The sequence below is a fragment of the Scyliorhinus torazame genome, chromosome 4 (genome assembly GCF_047496885.1).
Source record: "Scyliorhinus torazame isolate Kashiwa2021f chromosome 4, sScyTor2.1, whole genome shotgun sequence".
NCBI classification, from domain to species: Eukaryota; Metazoa; Chordata; class Chondrichthyes; order Carcharhiniformes; family Scyliorhinidae; genus Scyliorhinus; species Scyliorhinus torazame.
Genome location: NC_092710.1, coordinates 89,347,801 through 89,367,200, shown reverse-complemented (window position 1 = coordinate 89,367,200; position 19,400 = coordinate 89,347,801). Strand labels below are relative to the sequence as shown.

Here is a 19,400-nt window from a genome sequence, read left to right as displayed (position 1 = left end):
AGGTGACAGCCGTTCATTGACTTTGTCAAGGAAAATTGATGCCAGCACGGGGGGGAAGGGGAGGCATGGAACTAAGGGCAGGGAATCTAATGTGTGGGTAGTTAGGGTTTAGGGTTGGGGGGAGTTGGGTGTGTTATTGTGGGGTTTTTGCGTGAGATGGATCTCTGTTGTTTAAAATGTGAAAATGTTAAAATTATAAATGCCTCAATAAAATATTTTCTAAAAAAAAAAGTCTCCAACCTATCTATGTCCTGCTGTATCCTCCAACAATCCTGAACACTATCTGCCACTCCACCAACCTTGGTGTCAGCCGCTTTATCTTTCTTCATCTAAATCAGTCCTTGTAACCATCAACTCTCTTCTCCCTCATATACTTGACGAATTTCCCCTTAATTGTATCTGCATGATTCACTTCAACCACTCGCTGCGGTAGAGGGTTCACATTCACTTTGGTTAAAGAAGTGAATTCCCCATTGGATTTCTTAGTGACTGTCTCATATCGATGGTCTCTAGTTGTGCTTCTCCCCACAAGAGGAAACATTCTCTCTGTGTCCACTCTACCAAAACCTTTCACTATTTTAAAGATCCCGATGACCTCACCCTAAAGAGAGAAGAGACCGTCTGCTCATCCTCTCCGATTAAGTACCTGACTCCAATCTGCCTGCTGTCAACATGGTAGTTTGGGGTTGGACACCAGTTTTACATCTCGCCTGATTGCAAACAAATTGAGCCAAATCGCGCTGTGTGAGAAACAAAAACATACAACTACAGGTTAAACACTGGGGTGAGAGTTTCTTGCAGCGGCACACAAATTAGTCTTCAACAAACTCAATTCGCTCCACATGATATCCAGGAACAGCTGAACTCCAACCCAAACAGCTGAAACTACACCATGGCTGTAGCACTGAGCTTGAAAATTAACTACTCCTCTAGCCCAGCTGTTTCAGTACAGCTGCAACACCTTCACTGATCCAGTAATATGGAGAATTGCCAGGTATGTCCTGGCCACACAAAGACAAACCAATCCAACCCGGCCAATTACTGCCCCAGCAGTTCACTCTTGATCATCAGTGGAGTATTTGAAGATGTTATCAACAGTGTGATTAAACGGCACTTGCTTTGCAATAACCTGCTCATCGGTACTCAATTTGGATTCAGCCAGGTCGTATGGTTCGATAAATCATTTCACCCTTGGTCCAAACATGGGTAAAATAGCTAAATTCAACAGCTAAGAGTGACTGCCCTTGACATTAAGGCAACATTTGGCCAACTGGGGCATCAAGTGGCCTCAACAAAATTGAAGACATGGGCATCAGGTCGAAAACACTCCACTGGTTAGACTCATACCCAGCACAAATAAAGATAGTGCTGGTTGCTTGAGACCAAACATCTCAATTCCAGGGCATCACGAGTTTCGCAGGGGAGTGTCCAAGGTCCAACTCCTTCAACTGTTTCATAAATGACCTTCCTTCCGTCATAATGTCAGAAGTGGGGATGTTAGCTGATGACTGCACAATGGTCAGCAACATTCGTGACTCCTCAGATACTGAAGCAGCCCACGTCCGTCTGCAATCATACTTGGACAATGATCAGGCAAATGACATGCGTGCTACACATGTGCCAGGCAATATTCATCTTCCAAAAAGATTGAATCGCCTCTCGACATTATCATCATTGAACCTCGTACTATTAACATCCAAACGTGTCGTCATTGACAACTTAACTGGATCAACCGCATCAATATTGCAGCTGCACGAGCAGGTCAGGTCAGAGACTGAAGTAAGTAACTCACCACCTGACTATCTAATGCCTATCCACCTTCTTCAAGACGTAGATTAGAAGTGTTATAGAATACTTGCCTGGATGAATGCAGCTCCAGCAACACTCAGGAAGCTTGACCATCCAGAACAAAGCAACCAACATGATGGGCACCCCATTCAGCACCTTAACTATGCACTTCCTCCACCACCGATGAACAGTTGCAGCCATGTGTATCATCTACTAGATGCACTGCAGGAACTCACCAAAACTCCTTAACCTACACCCTGAAACCCCTACCACCTGGACGGACAAGGGGAACAGAAACATGGCAACGCCGCCACCTGCATGTTCCCCTCCAAGTCACCCACCATCCTGACTGGAAATATATCGTCGTTCCTTCACTGTCGCAGGATCAAAATCCTGAAACTCCCTCGCTAACACCGCTGTGGGCATACCAGCATCACATGCACTGCAGTAGTTCAAGAAAAAAGTTCTGCACCACTTTTGCAAGGGTAATTAGGGATGGGCAGTAACTCTGATCTTGTTAGCGATGCCACATCCCATGAAAGTACAAACAAAAAACAATCTCAATGGCCACACACACACTGCTCAATTTCAGCAGTTGCATACACACATCTTCACCCTCACTCCTACTCAAACACGTAGCTCAATCGTAGCACATTACTGACTGTAATACCACCAACTCTATTCAGATTACAGTAATGTCGCCATAATCCCAGATGACCATAGGCTGCTTCGCCCTTTGAAGGAGAGAGCTGATGGGCGGAGCCTTCATGAATAACCTCAGCCGGTACAGGAATTGAACTGTCGCTGTTGGCCTCACTCTGCATCACGAACCTGCTGTCCAGCCAACTGACCTAAACCGGCCCCATAATCTGCCATGGTAGGATGTGAACCTGGGCCCCCAGAACTTGCCCCGAGTCTCTGGATTACTGGTCACTACGCTGCTGCCTACCTATTCAGATTACACTAAACTGGTGACTTTATATGACTGCCTGTAAAACAATCCCCAAAGTACTGCTTATTAAAAATTAGTCTCTGCTCTAACCGCTGTGTTATTTAATATTAGCTGATTGTCCTTGTTAGTAACAGCATTCTAACTGGACATCTGCAACAGTGGAGAAAAAACATGATTCAGTGAATGTAAAAAAATTAATGTTTTCTTACCGAGCTGATAGGTAATGTCTCACTGCTATGCCATGTGACTGGATCCAGCCAATAGTAATCTAAATCACCTTAGAAGGGAAAGAGCACAACTGTAAAGTACATATCGCCAGAACATCAGAATGATTAAATAAACAAAAACATCCCTATCTCAATGTGTCTGTCATTCTTTGATCAATCAACCGTACCCAATTGTTTATGCAGTGCACTTTCCAAACCCTTCTCTCTGAGGAAAACAGCGGATTCCTTCTTAAACTCAACTCTTTCTCAAATTTCCTTACCTTCTGAAAAAATCTCTCTCGTCTGGCTCACCTTTTTACTCAGCAATTTAGACAATTTAACTTCTGTCCCCTGATCTTGTACTTTTCACCTTGGTGGGAAATTTAATTTATTTCATAAATTTTGCCAATGCTTTTCCAAATCTTGAAAAGATGGAGTTGTTCATCTCAGCCTGTACATTCTGCACCAGCAGGTGTGACAAGGTAGAACCTCGTTCTGCTAATTGATGCTGCAAATTTCTCGAGGTCAGCCTCAATGAAATGTTTCCAATGAATCAACAGCATTTGTATGTCTCCAAGCCAGCTGCTCGGAACTAACCAATGCAGGGCACAAGGTGTGGGAATTTGTACATGTCTGCAGGAATCTGATCAAGGACGAGGGATTATTGTCAGGTCGGACCAGACTGCTGGCTCCATGTTTGTCATAAACTTCCAGCTAACCGCCTGTGATGAACGGTTACTGTAACACTGTACCCTTATCATCATATAAGGTGATGTCCCCTTTAAGACCGGGCTTGGAACCCTGGGGAACCCCGCCTCCGGCTCTGCCCATCTGGGAGCCGTATATAAGGGGCCGCCTTGTGGGCAGTGCAGCAGTTAGCACACGTCTCGGCTCCAGCCTAGTTCTTAGTTTATTACAGCCTTCTTTACTGTTTACACTCTAAGCGTCGTTATTGAGGGTACCTCACTGCCAATTGTTGTATATCATTACATCCATCCTTGTGTTATCTAGTAATGCTGGACACCTGTTTAACATTGCTGTTAAGTGCTGTCCAGTGCTACTTAGGAGTGAACAATCCAAACTATTACACATGAATTAACTCCTCATTATCATGTTACTCAAACACATTTGCCACACTCAAGGGAGCAGAGCTTTTTGATGCCATGTCTAATAGCTGCCATGTCGGACCCTCCAAATTGAATTTGCAACTGCAAATCATTCAGATTTTTCCTCATAACACATTTTGTTACATAAATAATGTTTCTTTGTGCCAGACCCACTTTGTGCCAGACCCAAACATTTCATTCGTTATTTTTAATTATTTACTTTTCCTTTTGCCTCCAAATGCCTGAAGCACAATTTCAGATTGATACACACCTCTCTCCATTTTCACTTGTTTGTTTGTCAATGAATATTAATACTACCATTCCCAGTTGGGCAATTCCCAGCATTTACTGGTTTTCAGTCTTTGTGACTATTCTATTTACCCTACCGGTTTGATCCGTGGTCCCTGACTGGTTTCAGTAGAGTCCATCTCCTTGTCCTAGCAGTGTTAAATACAGCTCTTTCCCACACCGCTCTTTCAGCCACAATCTGTTTTTTCCCTTACATCAATGTGTGCATAACGTGGATAATAAACCAGAGATGAAGGGCACGATAACATAAGAACATAACATAAGAACTTAAGAACTAGGAGCAGGAGTAGGCAATCTGACCCTCGAGCCTGCTCCACCATTCAATGAGATCATGGTTGATCTTTTGTGGACTCAGCTCCACTTTCCTGCCCGAACACCATAACCCTTTATTCCCCAAAAAACTATCTATCTTTATCTTGAAAACATTTAATGAAGGAGCCTCAACTACTACACTAGGCAAGGAATTCCATAGATTCACAGCCCTTTGGGTGAAGAAGTTCCTCCTAAACTCAGTCCTAAATCTACTTCCCCTTATTTTGAGGCTATGCCCCCTAGTTCTGCTTTCACCCAGCAGTGGAAACATCCTGCCCGCATCTATCCTATCTATTCCCTTCATAATGTTATATGTTTCTATAAGATCCCCTGCATACTTCTAAATTCCAGTCTACTCAATCTCTCCTTGTAATCCAACCCCCTCAGCTCTGGGATTAACCTAGTGAATCTCCTCTGCACACACTCCAGCGCCAGTACGTCCTTTCTCAGGTAAGGAGACCAAAACTGAACACAATACTAAATGTAACGGAAATGTTTCTAAGTATCGTTTGTCTATCCAGTCCATGCCGCTCTCTTCAGAGCATTTCAGCCCATTCTGTCATGTCTAGGCCAGCAAGTTGTTTTCTCTTAACTGCCCATTCAATTCCCTTTGAAACCAGTCATCGTTTAGGATGGGATGCATCATAGAATGCTGAGAGAGGTAAGAGAGCATATTGCAGAGACGTTGACAGACATTTTCCAGGATCTGGAGGTTGCACATTCTCCCAGTGTCTGCGTGAGTTTCCTCCGGGTGCTCCGGTTTCCTCCCACAGTCCAAAGCTGTGCAGAATAGGTGGATTGGCCATGCTAAATTGCCCCTTAGTTTCCAGGCATATGCAGGTTAGGTCGAGGGATTATTGGGGTGAGGGTCAGGGAACTGTGCTTGGGTGCGGTGCTCTGTCAGAAGATCGGTGCAGACTTAATGGGCCGAATGGCCTCCTTCTGCAATGCAGGGATTCTGTGATTCACTCTGAACATAGGATTAGTCCTGGGGGACTGGAGGATTGGAAATCTGATGCCGTTGTTTAAGAAAGGGGTAACGGATAACCCAGGAAAGAACAGACGTGCCAGCTTTACATCAATATTGGGAAAACTGATGGAGGACATAATACAGGATAAGATAAATATACACTTAGAGAAAAATAAGTTAATACTTTTAGGTCAATGACAGTCAACATGACTTTGTCAAGGGCTGGTCATGTCTGACAATTTTAATTGAGTTCTTTGACTAGGTGACACAGGCAGTGGATGAAGGTAGTGCCGTGGATGTTGTATATTTGGACTTTCAGAAAGTATTTGATACAGTGCCACATGGCAGGTTGGTTAGCAAATTAAAAATGTTTGGGATTGATGGATTAGAAGTTGGCTAAGAGATAGGAAACAGAGGGCGCGATCTAATGGAAAAGTTTTGAAGTGTGGTAACGAGCGAGAACTGCCGCCAGCTTCCCGATGATTGACCCAGCGAGGCCGTCACGGGTATTAAACATTAATTGGGCCGCTTAGTGAAGCGCCAAGGCTTCATGCAGCAAATTACTGTCCCGCCAGTTGATTCGCCGGGACCGCGGCCACCAGCTCCTCACTAACAAGGGGGAGCAGCACTTAAACTGACCTCATAGAGCTAACCCCAGAGAGCACTCAGCCATGCCACCACGCTGACCAGCTCCACTATTCAGGGATGCCGACCTGGCCAGAATGTTGGAAGCAGTGAAGTCCAGATGGGTTGTCTTGTTCCCTCGAGGGACTCGTAGGATCAGCCACAGTGCAGCCACGGAGGAAATGGCAGCAGCCATCAGCTCGGAAAGGGTCACCAGGGGGACTGGCACCCAGTGTCATATAAAGATCAACGACCTCCACCGTGCCACATGGGCGAGTTGGCACTGGCCCAACCTCTCCATGATGACCATGCACCTGGCAACTCCCCAGCTCATCATCGTGCCATGCCACTATGGGGTGGGGCAGGGGGGGGTACTGCTGTACATGGGTAGGCTTTACCCATGTACAGCAGTACCCCCCTGCCCCACCCCATAGTGATGCACGAAGCGTGTGGCTAACGATGCCCTCCCTGTGTCTGCACAGGAAAGGTTGGCACACAACAGACGGGAGAGGGCCAGGCGCCACACCCAATGAGAAACGGGCCCTGGAAGGTGCAGGGGTGGCCGAGGACAGATCGAAGAGGTTGGCCTGCGGTGCAGAGGTGAGGATCCACCAACCACCACCCAGGTGACCTGTCACACAGGAGTTGCTAATGCCAGACAGAATGCTCCTTCCATCCCACTGGCAACGTCAATTTCCCCACAGGATCTCCATTCGATGGTGCCGACCCATCAGGTTGGCTTCCCCCACCCAGCGCCACCTCCCAAGACAACACCTCGGAGGGGGGCTCTGAGGAAACCACAGCTGTCAACGCCACCCTCCACCAGTGCAGAGACACACACCTCGGTGAGCGACAGTAGTGGACGGGCTTTTGGGCACAACCTGGTGAGCCCCACACTGTTGCTGATACACATCAGGTGGAGGCAGGAATATTCAGACGAGATAGCAGTTGGAGGTCTGCTGGATCCCAGGACCCAGATGGATTTCACTCAGATGCTGAGCCTCTGGACCAGGTTTACCCAGAGCAGCTGCACTTGATAGGGTGCAGCCATGAGATTCAGAGGGGATGTCAGCAACCCTCTACTGTCACAGTGCCATTATCCCCGTAATAATGCTGACTCTGTTACAATGCCGCTATCCTTGTAAAAGTGCGAACACTGTCACAGTGTTGTTATCACTGTAATAGTGCTGTTATCACTGTAATAGTGCTGACACTGTCATAGTGTCACTATCACTGTAATAGTGAGAACATTGTCAATGCCATTATCCCTGTAATAATGCTGACTCTGTTACAGTGCCGCTATCCTTGTAGATTGTCTCGGCAGATAAGGCAAAGGAAAATCCAAAGAGCTTTTACAGGTACATCAAGGGTAAAAGGTAACTAGGGGGAGGGTGGGGCCTCTTAAGGATAAACAAGGTCATCTATGTGCAGATCCACAAGGGATGGGAGAGGTCCTAAATGAATATTTCTTGTCAGTATTTACTGTTGAGAAAGGCACGAATGTTAGGGAAATTGGGGAAATAAAAAGTGATGTCTTGAGGAGTGTTGCATATTACAGAGAAGGAGGTGCTGGAGGTATTAAAGCGCATCAAAATAGATACATCCCTGGGAACTGATGAAATGTATCCCAGGACGTTGTGGGAAGCGAGGGAGGAAATTTCCGGCCCCCTAGCCGAGATATTTGAATCATCGACAGTCACAGGAGAGGTGCCTGAATATTGGAGGGTAGCAAATGTTGTGCCCTTGTTTAAGAAGAGCTGTAGGGATAAGCCTGGAAATTACAGACCGGTTAGCCTTACTTCTGTAGTGGGTAAGTTGTCAGAAGGTATTCTGAGTGACAGGATCTACAGGCATTTTGACAGGCAAGGGCTAATTAGGGAAAGTCAGCATGGCTTTGTAAGGGGAAAGTCATGTCTCACCAATTTGATTGAGTTTTTGAAGAGGTAATCAAGAAGGTAGATGAGGGCAGTGCAATCGGCATTGTCTTCATTGACTTTAGCAAGGCCTTTGACAAGCTTTTGGTAGATCAAATCAGGGCAGGACCTGCTCAGTTAATGGTAAGGTGTTGGGGAGAGTGACAGAACAAAGAGATCGAGGGGTACAGGTTCATAGCTCCTTGAAGGCGGCACAGTGGTTAGCACAGTTGCTTCACAGCCCCAGGGTACCAGGTTCGATTCCCGACTTGGGTCACTGTCTGTGCGGAGTCTGCACGTTCTCCCCGTGTCCGCGTGGGTTTCCTCTGGATGCTCCGGTTTCCTCCCACGGTCCAAAGATGTGCAGGTTAGGTGGATTGGCCATGCTAAACTGCCCTTAGTGTCCAAAAAGGTTAGTTGGGGTTACTGGGTTACAGGGATAGGGTGGAGGTGTGGGCTTAGGTAGGGTTATCTTTCCAAGGGCCGGATCTGACTCGATGGGCCAAATGGCCTCCTTCTGCACTGTAAATTATATGATTCTATGAGTCGCAGGTGGTGAAGAAGGCATTCTGCATGCTCGGTTTTATTGGTCAGAATATTGAATACAGGAGTTGGCACATTTTGTTGAAGTTGTACAAGATATTAGTAAGACCACACATGGAATACTGTGTTCAGTTCTGGTCACCCTATTATAGGGAGGATATTGTAAAACTAGAAAGATGCAGAAGAGATTTACTAGGATGCTACCAGGACGATGGTCTTTTATAAGGAGAGGCTGGATAGACTGGGACTTTTTTCCCTGGAACGTAGGAGGGTTATCTTATAGAGGTCTATAAAATAATGAGGGGAATAGATAAGGGAGATAGTCAACATCCTTTCCCAAAGGTAGTGAGTCTAGAACTAGAGGGCATATGTAGAAGGGGCTTTGGTTGGTGGATTAGTTGCCTTAATACCCTTTATTCATTTTAACCAGCTGCTTGACTATATTTCATGGAAATAGGCACTTGGCAAAGCATGATGGATATTTAGCCTTATTTATAGTCAAGAAGTTCTGTATGGAACAGTCAGAAGGTCATACAATGTAAACAAGCGTTCAGCTGCACATTGTTTTGCTGACAGCAGATAATAATTATTTTTCTTAGGTGAGGAACTCAAGGCCTGTTATTAAACTCTAACTCCGGCCTGCTCGCTTTTCTGTCTTTTTGCTAATCTAAAGAATGCCTTTTGTCCTAGATATTGCTTACTGCATATAAATCATATAAATTGCTTGCCTTACTTTTGTAAAGCAGGGACATTTGGAATGACTGTGGTGTCTCTAATCCCCCCACGAACTTTGTGTTAAATAAAGGACCTTTGGCGAAAACTCGTAGTGCTGACTTATAATTTCTTCAACAAATTGGCGTAGTCGTTGCAGTTTCCCTAATTTAACGGGAAGTGAACCCCGAAACGAATCTCTGAACAGGACACTCTCAGCTGAAAGCGAGAGAGCCATAGCGTGACCCCAGCTGAAAGGGGGGTCTGTGGCTCGGCAGCCTTAATTACTGGCCAGTGACTCATGCTAGGAGAGTTATCTTAATTAATTACTGATAGCTGCATGAGAAGAACAAAGGTGCCTTAGAGGCTGAAAAAAACCCAAACTGAACAATCAGCAGGCTTCGAGATTCACAAAAGGACTAATACCGGTGTGCGCTCCTTGTAATATTTGTTAATAATTTCCCGCGGTCCTTGTTGTTATATGTATATGCTCTAAAATATTTTTCAGAAGGAACGATGAGCAATAAACTCAACACCCCCTCACAGGTCGTCCCGAAGCCTCTGTAAAGACATTTGGAGCGAGAAAGAAGGTGAACTCCTTAAGGAAGACAGATAAGGGAGTCAAAATGAGTAAGAAAATGAAAAGAAACAATCGTAAAGCAACGGAATGAGGTAGGAAAACCTATATGTCCCGCATAGGAATCTAATGAAGCTGACCCCCCTCTCGGAAATAAAAACGGGGAGTAAAAGTAAATAGAAGATTAAGGTAAAAGCGTAACAGATGGGTTCCTGTCGAAAAGGGAATTCAGATTTTCTGTAGCCGTGAGATAAGGCTAACGGTTAACGGTGATATTTGTGAGCTGTGAGAATCTGTGTGTTTTGTTTAACCAATTAATTTTGGTCAAAGCATAAAGTGCTAAGTGGGTTGTATTTTTATCGTCTGTCATTGTGAGTCCGAGAATATAACTTAAGTGATTCATGTTGAGATTTCTCTAATGCACTGAAACATTGGAAATTAAAATCAGTTTAAAAGAAAGAAAGTGACTTTACGAATAAAAGTAATTGAATATGAATAAGTTTTTAGATTATGTGAAAAGACGTAAATGGCATCATTCCAAGTTCTCCGCCCCCTTAGGTTCTGCAGGAAACATTAACCATTTCAGCAGACAGTTGACCTTTTCTGAATTGACAAAGTAAAATATACGTCTCTAAGAATAGCTAATGCCTATAAAATCAATCATTGGAAATTGACTTAAATGTGTGGTATTTATAGCCCCCTCCCAGGGGATGTTTTCCTGCTTATAAAATACTCTTATGGTGCATCTTGGCCAGCTTTGAAGGATGGGATTGCAGTCCCACCCGGCATAAACGGGGACTGGGCTCACAATGATGATCATTTAAATGAAGGAAATGAGTCCCTTGAACACTGGTTAGCAAATACGGGGAAAGAGGCTATCATGCAAGGGGCCAAGAAGCATAGTGACATAGGCGAGGTGGCACAGTGTTTGCAGAAGAAGGATGAGAGGCTGCCCGAATTTGTGGCCAGATTTAAGAACTGTTGGGAGGAACATGCCGGTATTGCACTGGAAGTCAATGGCCCTTTAGCAGTGCAGACATTGTTGAATTGCATGCTACCAGAGCATGCGCAAAGTTACAAATTGATTAATCTCACCTGGCAAACACAGCCATGGACGGCAGTGGTTACTTCCTTGGCAAACATGGACCGAGAAGAACTGTTCATAGCCCCCAAAGATCAAAAGCCTAGAATCACAGGGCAATTCTACCAAGGAAAGAGTGGGCAGTGTCGGGGTCAGCAGGTCAGCAGAGGGCAGAGAGGTAGGGGTAGAGGCAGAGGACAGTGGCAAAGGAGGGATAGATCCCAGGATCAATGTAGAAGATGTGGGGCAAAGGGACATTGGGCTCGTGAATGTAACTTTAACCCCCAGGAAGGATGCGCCCCACTTGGAGACATGACCCCTCCCCCACCTCCCTTTACGTACTCTGACCCGAACCCTAATCAAAACCAATAGGGGTGCCATGGCGAAAAGGTGGTACAGGCGGCCATGATCAGACTGTCCATCTCAGTAAGAGATGAACCTATGACAACGGTTAAAATAGGAGATCATTATGTGGACCTTCTGGTCGATACCGGCGCTACTATGGCCTCTGTGCCCCCCTCCGTGGAACTAACCCCCGGTGAGTCCTCTATTGTCACTGTGGGAATAGCTGGTATTCCCATGACGGAGCCTGTATCACGCCCGACTAACCTGGAAATTGATGATATCCCCCTGGTCGATACTATGATTATTTCAAAAACTACGCCCCTCCCTCTGCTTGGCAGACAGACACTCTGCAAATTGGAGGCAATAATACATTGCACTAACACTGGCATGTTCATGGAACTGCCTCAGATACGCGCTCAGCATTTGTTGAATATAATAGCTTCTGACCAAGAGCCAGATTGCTCTGTGTTGGTGTTGTATGCTGGCAGCTGAACGTTAACCCTGACAGTAACTCTTGTTTCCAAAAAAAAAAAAATTAAAAAAAAAAAAAAAAACTGCAGGAAGTCTTACAAAAGGTTAATGACCCTTGGGAACAACTATTAAAACACCTGATAGAGTCCAGACGAGAGAATATCGTGACCCACTGCACGGTTTGGTATGCTCGTGAGGATGAGCCCGCATACAATTTACACGCACAATGTCACTTAGGACAGCAGACAACATTGCATCTCACCCCATTTTTATTTTTCGGTGTTGTGGGATTAGGAATGTTAGTACAGTTGACCGATAGTCAGAGGGACCTCTTTAGGATGTGTTTAACATCAGAACCCCATTTAACATTGGTCGTAAGACATCTCGCTAAGGCAAAGCAAATTGGAGAACTGATGAAAGAGGCCAGAAAAAAAAAGGTGATACATCAGATTGATGTTGAAGTAGACGGCCGAACAGGAGGGCAGAGTGACCTGGAAAGAGGAGCAATGGCCTGCTACATTTGAAAGGCAACAACCACCCCGCAACAGCCATCATTTACTCCCTTCAGTCCTGGCCCAGGTATCAGCACATCTATGGGCCCAACATAAAAATCATGTTGGAAAAGTACATTCTGCCCCAGCGCATAGGATGCAGTTACAGAAGAACATTGCCCTGCCCTGCTTAAAACTATACAGGTTGGCACTGGAAGCAGAGAAAGGGATAGAGGGAGTGATCAATGCACTATTACAGCAAGGGGTGCTGAAGAGGACACAAAGCCCCTGTAACACCCCTATACTCCCCATTCCAAAAGTAGGAAGACCCAACGAGTGGTTTGTGCAAGATCTCAGAGCTATCAATAAAATTGTTGTCACTATTGCTCCATTGGTGCCGGACACAAATGTCATTTTATCTTCTATACCACCAACAACGGATACTTTCTCAGCCTTTATCTCCATACCATTGCACCTAGAAAGGCAATATATATTTGCCTTTACATATCGGAATCAACAGTATTAAAAAAGACTTGGACGAGTGCCAGTTGTCTGCAGGCTCAACATTCCCTCAATATGATGATGGTTTATTGATAGCTTCAGAGGGAGGGCTAGTTTGTCCCTCAAACTGTGACAGAATACCCTTTTGTTATTATCACATCTGGCAGAAAGAAGGCATAGTGTCCCAATGGACAAGCTGCAATTCTGTCAGACGACAGTTCAGTATTTGGGATTTCAGCTGCAGCAAGGACAGCGGAGGCTGGGGTCTGAAAGAATACAGGCTGTAGCAAAGGTTCCAATTTTGCATACGAAAAAGGAAACCCTCACCTCCCTCGGCATGGTGGGCTATTGCAGGCAGTGGATCCCGGACTATAGAGAGATGGACGCAGTACTGCGCAAGACTACCCTACAGGACGCCCCTTTAGTTGTTACCTGGACCCCAGAGAGGGAGAAAGCATTTCGTTACTTGAAACAAGCCATGATTAGCGCCCCTGCCTTGGGACTTCCTCATTTCACCAAGCCCTTTGTTTACTCTTTATGTGAATGAAGCAGGGGGATTTGCAAAAGGGGTCCTGGTGCAAGAGCATTGAGGAGGGAAACCCCCTTGCCTATTACTCGGTCGCCCTATGTGCAGTGGTAAAGGGTATGCCAAGTTGCTTAAGAGCAGTAGCAGCCACGGTGGCTGTAGTAGAAAAATCAGTGCCCCTTGTACTCAACCACCCGTGTACAGTATTGGTTCCTCACTCTGTTTTGCTGCTGCTTAATTCATCCACAACGCAGCATGTTACTGCGGCTCGACGCACTGGGTACAAGTTAATCCTTCTCTCTAAGACTAACTTTACCTACAAACGAGCACTAGCTATCAACCATGCTACACTGTTATCCGCGCCCTCGGAAGAAGAACATCTGTTTCAACATGACTGTTTACAATTGGTTGAAGCCACCACAACCCCTCGCCCTGATTTATTCAGTCACCCACGAGAAAATCCAGACATCATCTTTTTCACCGATGGGTCAGCAAACCAACCAAATGATATGACCCTCCTGGCCGGCTATGCAATAGTAACTCCATTCACGATAGTGGAAGCTTTTGCTCTGCCTTCGGGAACGTCTGCCCAAGCGGCTGATTTATTTGCGCTTACTAGGGCATGTATTCTAGCTAAAAGTAAATCAGACAATATTTATACTGATTCTCGATATGCTTTTGGGGTAGTACATGATTTTGGCCAATTGTGGAAAAACAGGGGATTCGTAACTTCCTCCGACCAACCTATTAAACATGCTAAATTGGTTATAAATTTACGAGATGCTGTTCAGCTGCCCAGCAAGATAGCCGTTTTAAAGTGCGAAGCGCATACTACTGCTGACGATGAAGTCTCCAGTGGTAATAGATTTGCTGATAAAATAGCAAAAGTAGTGGCTCTCAAACAGCAGCCACAACTGCAAGCTGCTGCAGTAGAACTTCCGTTCACCATAACAGAACCAAAGTTAAATCAGGCACAGGAGCAAGCCTCCACACACGAGCATCGCTCTTGGCTCAAAGCCGGTTGCTACCAAGACAGCCAGCAGATCTGAGTCCACCCCGATACCCGTGCAGTATGCCCCAGAAGTCTGTTTCTGCCACAATGCAGCCTTGCCCATGGGCAGGCTCATGTGGGCAAAGCAGGGATGACACATGCAATATGTCAACAATGGTATACTCCAGGTATTACGGTAACAATTGAAAAAGTAGCCCGCACATGTATGATTTGTCAGAGGAATAATCGGGGCAAAACACCCGCTGTCTTTGATCATCTCATCATCTCCCACAGCCCAAAATGCCTTTTGAAAATTTGCAGATCGATTTTGTCCACATGCCGATGGCTAAGGGATTCAAATACATGCTGGTGATAGTGGACATGTTTTCCCGGTGGGTAGAGGCTTTTCCAACCAAAAGAGATGATGCTAGAACAGTGGTAAATATTCTAACTCATTTCACTAGCAAATTGACCAAAGCCCTCACAGAAGCCATGGATTTGATTGGAAATTGCATATCCCATATCAGCCACAATCCTCAGGAATGGTGGAAAGGGCGGATGGAATAATTAAAACTGCAGTTACAAAAGTGTGTCAACAAAATGGGCTGCTATTGCCAGATGCCATACCCATAGTAATGTATGCCCTGAGAAATCAGAAAAATCGCAATACAGGCTCAACCCCGTATGAGATATTAATGGAATGTCCCATGACAACTGGAACTAAACCCCCAATGACCCCAGCGGCAGTAGCCTTAATATGGGCAGATGAGACATCACTCAAATATGCCCAGGCCATGTGCGAGACCGCTGGAAAAATATATGAAAAGGTGCGACAGGCTTAGGTGCATCCAAAAGAGGGAAATACACACCCTTTAAACCTGGAGATCAAGTATATGTGAAAGCACTAAACAAAGATTATTTTTCTCCTCGGTGGAATGGACCCTACCAAGTGCTGCTAACAACCCGAACAGCCGTTAAAGTAAAAGAAAAGCCAGATGGGATCCACGCAACTCGTGTAAACTACATCATACGGAACTCTGAGAGTACCAGCGAAACGCTGCCCTGAAGAGAATGACGGCGTTGATGTTTTTATATTATCATATTAATCCAACATCATGTAGAGGGTAAACTGAACACTAACACCTTGATATACATGTCTCACTCATACGCAGAGAGGGTAAATAAATCCAGTTGTTGAGTTTGTACACAAATTCCCAGATGCTCGGGGGAGGGCATCCCCGTGCGACCCATCCCATTCACCAGTAACGAGATAGCCGAGTGGGCCCTAAGACGGAATAATACAGGGCATGGGGAAGATACACAGAATATGTTAGATTGGAGATCAGCTGGATACGATATGAATAGGTTTGAGGAATGGTGGTGGCCTAGATTTAATGTGACACGCCAGCTGCCCTGTTAAATCCTTCCCAATTATACTGGAGTCCCAAAGGGTAGCATATGCTTTAGGAAACATAAAACATATGGGACCCACCCAGTCGGCACGAGTCAGTGCGACCAGACCTTGAATTGGCAACCCCCTATGCTCTGCCTTACAGCTGAAGGACTATTCATCTTTGACTGGTCAGCAGTTGAAAATTGAACTAGTGGAGGCCCCTGGGGAGGGGATCCAATTAGACTAATGATGGCTGATAGTAAAGGAAACCTGACCTCATATAACGGCACGTATTTTACCTGTGGACGTAAGGCATTACCAGAAAAGTGGGAGGGCTCCTGCTATTTGGGATATGTCGTCCCTTATGTACATCACGTTCAGCAACTGCAGGACCATCCCCATCACAGGACGACACAAAGTGTTCTGAGATGGGCACAAATGCTGGGAATCATAATACCACCATTAGGAATAGCCATTAATGCATACAACCTCTGCGAATTACGTGACATCCTTGAGCAGGTAGCTAATGACACTGCAGAAGCTGTTAACCAGATAGAAACTGAGATAGTTGCTATAAGAGCAGTTGCCCTACAGAATAGGATGGCCCTTGATTTCTTGTTAGCTGAAAAGGGAGGTACTTGTGCCCTGATTGGCAGTGACTGCTGCACATACATCCCTGATAACTCAGAGAAAATTGATAATCTGGTGGATTACATTCGTAGAGATGTCGCACGATTGCATGAGGATGGGACTTTGGCTTTGGGTGGTTGAGAACATTAGGACAGAGGATTGTGATTTGGATTCTGATTGTCGCATGGTTACTATTTAAATGTTGCTCGGGATGTTGTCAGGGCGTATGTCAGCTTTGCCTCCATGGTCCCAGCCACTTAACAATCAGGTGCCTATCATACGTCCATTCCCCTTACATTATAGCCCACCCTTTGCTGCTGAGGACACTGTAATTTACTAACAATGTGTTGATCATAAGATCAACAAGGAGGAAATTGTAGAAGGGACTTTAGTTGGTGGATTAGTTGCCTTAATACCTTGTGTTCATTTTAACCAGCTGCTTGACTATATTTCATGGAAATAGGCATTTGGCAAAGCATGATGGATATTTAACCTTAATTTTAGTCAAGAAGTTCTGTATGAAACAGTCAGAAGGTCAGACAATGTAAACAAGTGTACAGCTAAACATTGTTTTGCTGACAGCAGACAATTATTATTTTTCTTTGGCGAGGAACTCAAGGCCTGTTATTAAACTCTAACTCCGGCCTGCTCGCTTTTCTGTCTTTTTGCTAATCTAAAGAATGCCTTTTGTTCTAGATATTGCTTACTGTATCATATAAATTGCTTGCCTTACTTTTGTAAAGCGGGGACATTTGGAATGACTGTGGTCTCTCTAATCCCCCCACGAACTTTGTGTTAAATAAAGGACCTTTGGCGAAAACTCGAACTGCTGACTTATAATTTCTTCAACAGCATAGGTTAAAGGTAAGAGGGGAGAGATACATGAGACCAGAGGGGAATTTTCTTCACACAGGGGGTGGTGAGCATCTGGAATGGGCTGCCGGAGGCAGTGGTAAGAGGCGGATACAATTTTTTCCTTTAAAAAACAGTTAGACAGTTACATGGGCAGTGTGGGTATAGAGGGATATGGGCCAAATGCGGGCAAGTGGGACTAGCTTAGTAATAGAAACTGGGGGGCATGGACAAGCTGGGACAAAGGGCCTGTTTCCATGCTGTAAACATCTCTGACTCCATGACTCTAAGAGTGCTAACACTGTCACAGTGTCGTTATCACTGTAATAGTGCTGAAACGGTCATCGAGTCAGTATCACTGTAATAGTGATAACATTGTCAGTGTCATTATCATGGAAATAGTGCTATTACTGTCACAGTTCTGCTATCCCTGCCATAGGGCTGACACTGCCAGTGTTGTTGTCACTGTAATAGTGCTGACACTGTCACAATGTCATTATCACTGCAATAGTATTGACACTTGTCAGTGCCACTATCATTGCATTAGTGCTGACACTGTCAGTGTCTTTATCACTGTAATAGTAACACTGTAATACTGTCACAGTGCCACCCTCACTGTAATAGTGCAAACACTGTTACAGTGTCACTATCACTGTATTTGTACAGACTCTGTCAGTGTCATTATAACTGTAATAGGACTGACACTGTTACAGTGCTGCAATCACTGCAATAATACTAACGCTGTCACAGTGCCCCAACCCTGTAATAGTGCTGACACTGTCAAAGTGCAGCTATCACTTTAATAGTGCTAACATGGTCACAGTGTGGCGATCAGTGTAGTGCCGACACTGTCACAGTGCCGTTATGACTGTCTGAGTGCTGACACTGTCACAGTGTCACTATCACTGTAATAGTGTTGACACTGTCACAGTGCTGCAATCCCTGTAATAATGCTGACACAGTCACAGTGTCGTTATCACTGTAGCAGTGCTGACACTGAAATGAGTGAAGAAAGGTAAGAGGATAAGAAGAGAAAGAAAACTTGACCTGCAAACAGAGCAATTAGTATTGAAGGAGAGAGAGGATTAAAACAAAAGGATTAGAAGGCTGGAATGTGAAAAAAGGTTTCACCAGATGATGGGGTAGAACGTAATTCCAAACCAGAGCACAGTGGAAGGATGTTTAAATTTGTACGAACCTCCCATAGTTTGAGAAAGGGATATGTATGCATTCTTTATTCCATATGAGAAGGTAGCTGAGGAGATAAAATGGCCAAAAGAAATCTTGACATTGAACTTACAGAGCAGGTAGTTAGGTAGAGCTCAGGATGCATCACTGTCAGAAAGGGTATGGATACAGTATAATGCAGGAAGAAAGATTTCCTGAGTGCATATATATTATTCCACAGACATACAGGCAGAAATATGGGACAAGAAGGAAACCACCTGGAGAGATCTATGTTGAGTTTGAGAAGATAAAGCAAAGGGATTTTGAGAGTTTGATATCGGTGTTAAAGATAGAGACAACATACAAAGCCCATCGGGAAGTAATTATCTTGATAGAATTTATTGATTCACTAAATAGTCCCCAGGTTGAAAACCAGAGGGTTAAAATGGTCAGACAGGCAGCGACGATCATGAACTGGTCCATAGACCCAATCCTTTTAGCATCTCCCCCCTACACACAAGAATGATAGAAGGTGGGAGGGTGAAAGGAAGGCAAAAATGCCAGGGAAGAGGACAGCAGGGAATATCAAAATTACTACTACGATAGAGGTACTGTGACAGTAAGCACTAATCCAGTGATAGTGACACTGTGACAGTGTTAACCCTATCACAGTGATAGCGGTACTGTGACAGTGTCAGCACTATGACAGCGATAGCAGCACTGTGACGCTGTCAGCACTATTACAGTGATAGCGGCACTGTGACAGTGTCAGCACTATTATAGTGATAGTGGCACTGTGACAGTGTTAACCCTATCACAGTGATAGCGGTACTGTGACAGTGTCAGCACTATGACAGCGATAGCAGCACTGTGACGCTGTCAGCACTATTACAGTGATAGCGGCACTGTGACAGTGTCAGCACTATTATAGTGATAGTGGC

At 45.0% G+C, this 19,400-nt stretch overlaps 1 protein-coding gene across 5 annotated transcripts in view; it reads right to left on the bottom strand.

The window, feature by feature from the left end:
- rims1a (regulating synaptic membrane exocytosis 1a) overlaps positions 1-19,400 on the bottom strand; it is a 1,446,068-nt gene that overhangs the window by 459,406 nt on the left and 967,262 nt on the right. For all 5 annotated transcript variants that reach the window (XM_072498344.1, XM_072498345.1, XM_072498346.1 and 2 more), the window contains exon 6: positions 2,950-3,017. In XM_072498344.1, the coding sequence (XP_072354445.1) occupies positions 2,950-3,017 (68 nt within the window). The remainder of the gene's footprint in view (positions 1-2,949; positions 3,018-19,400) is intronic.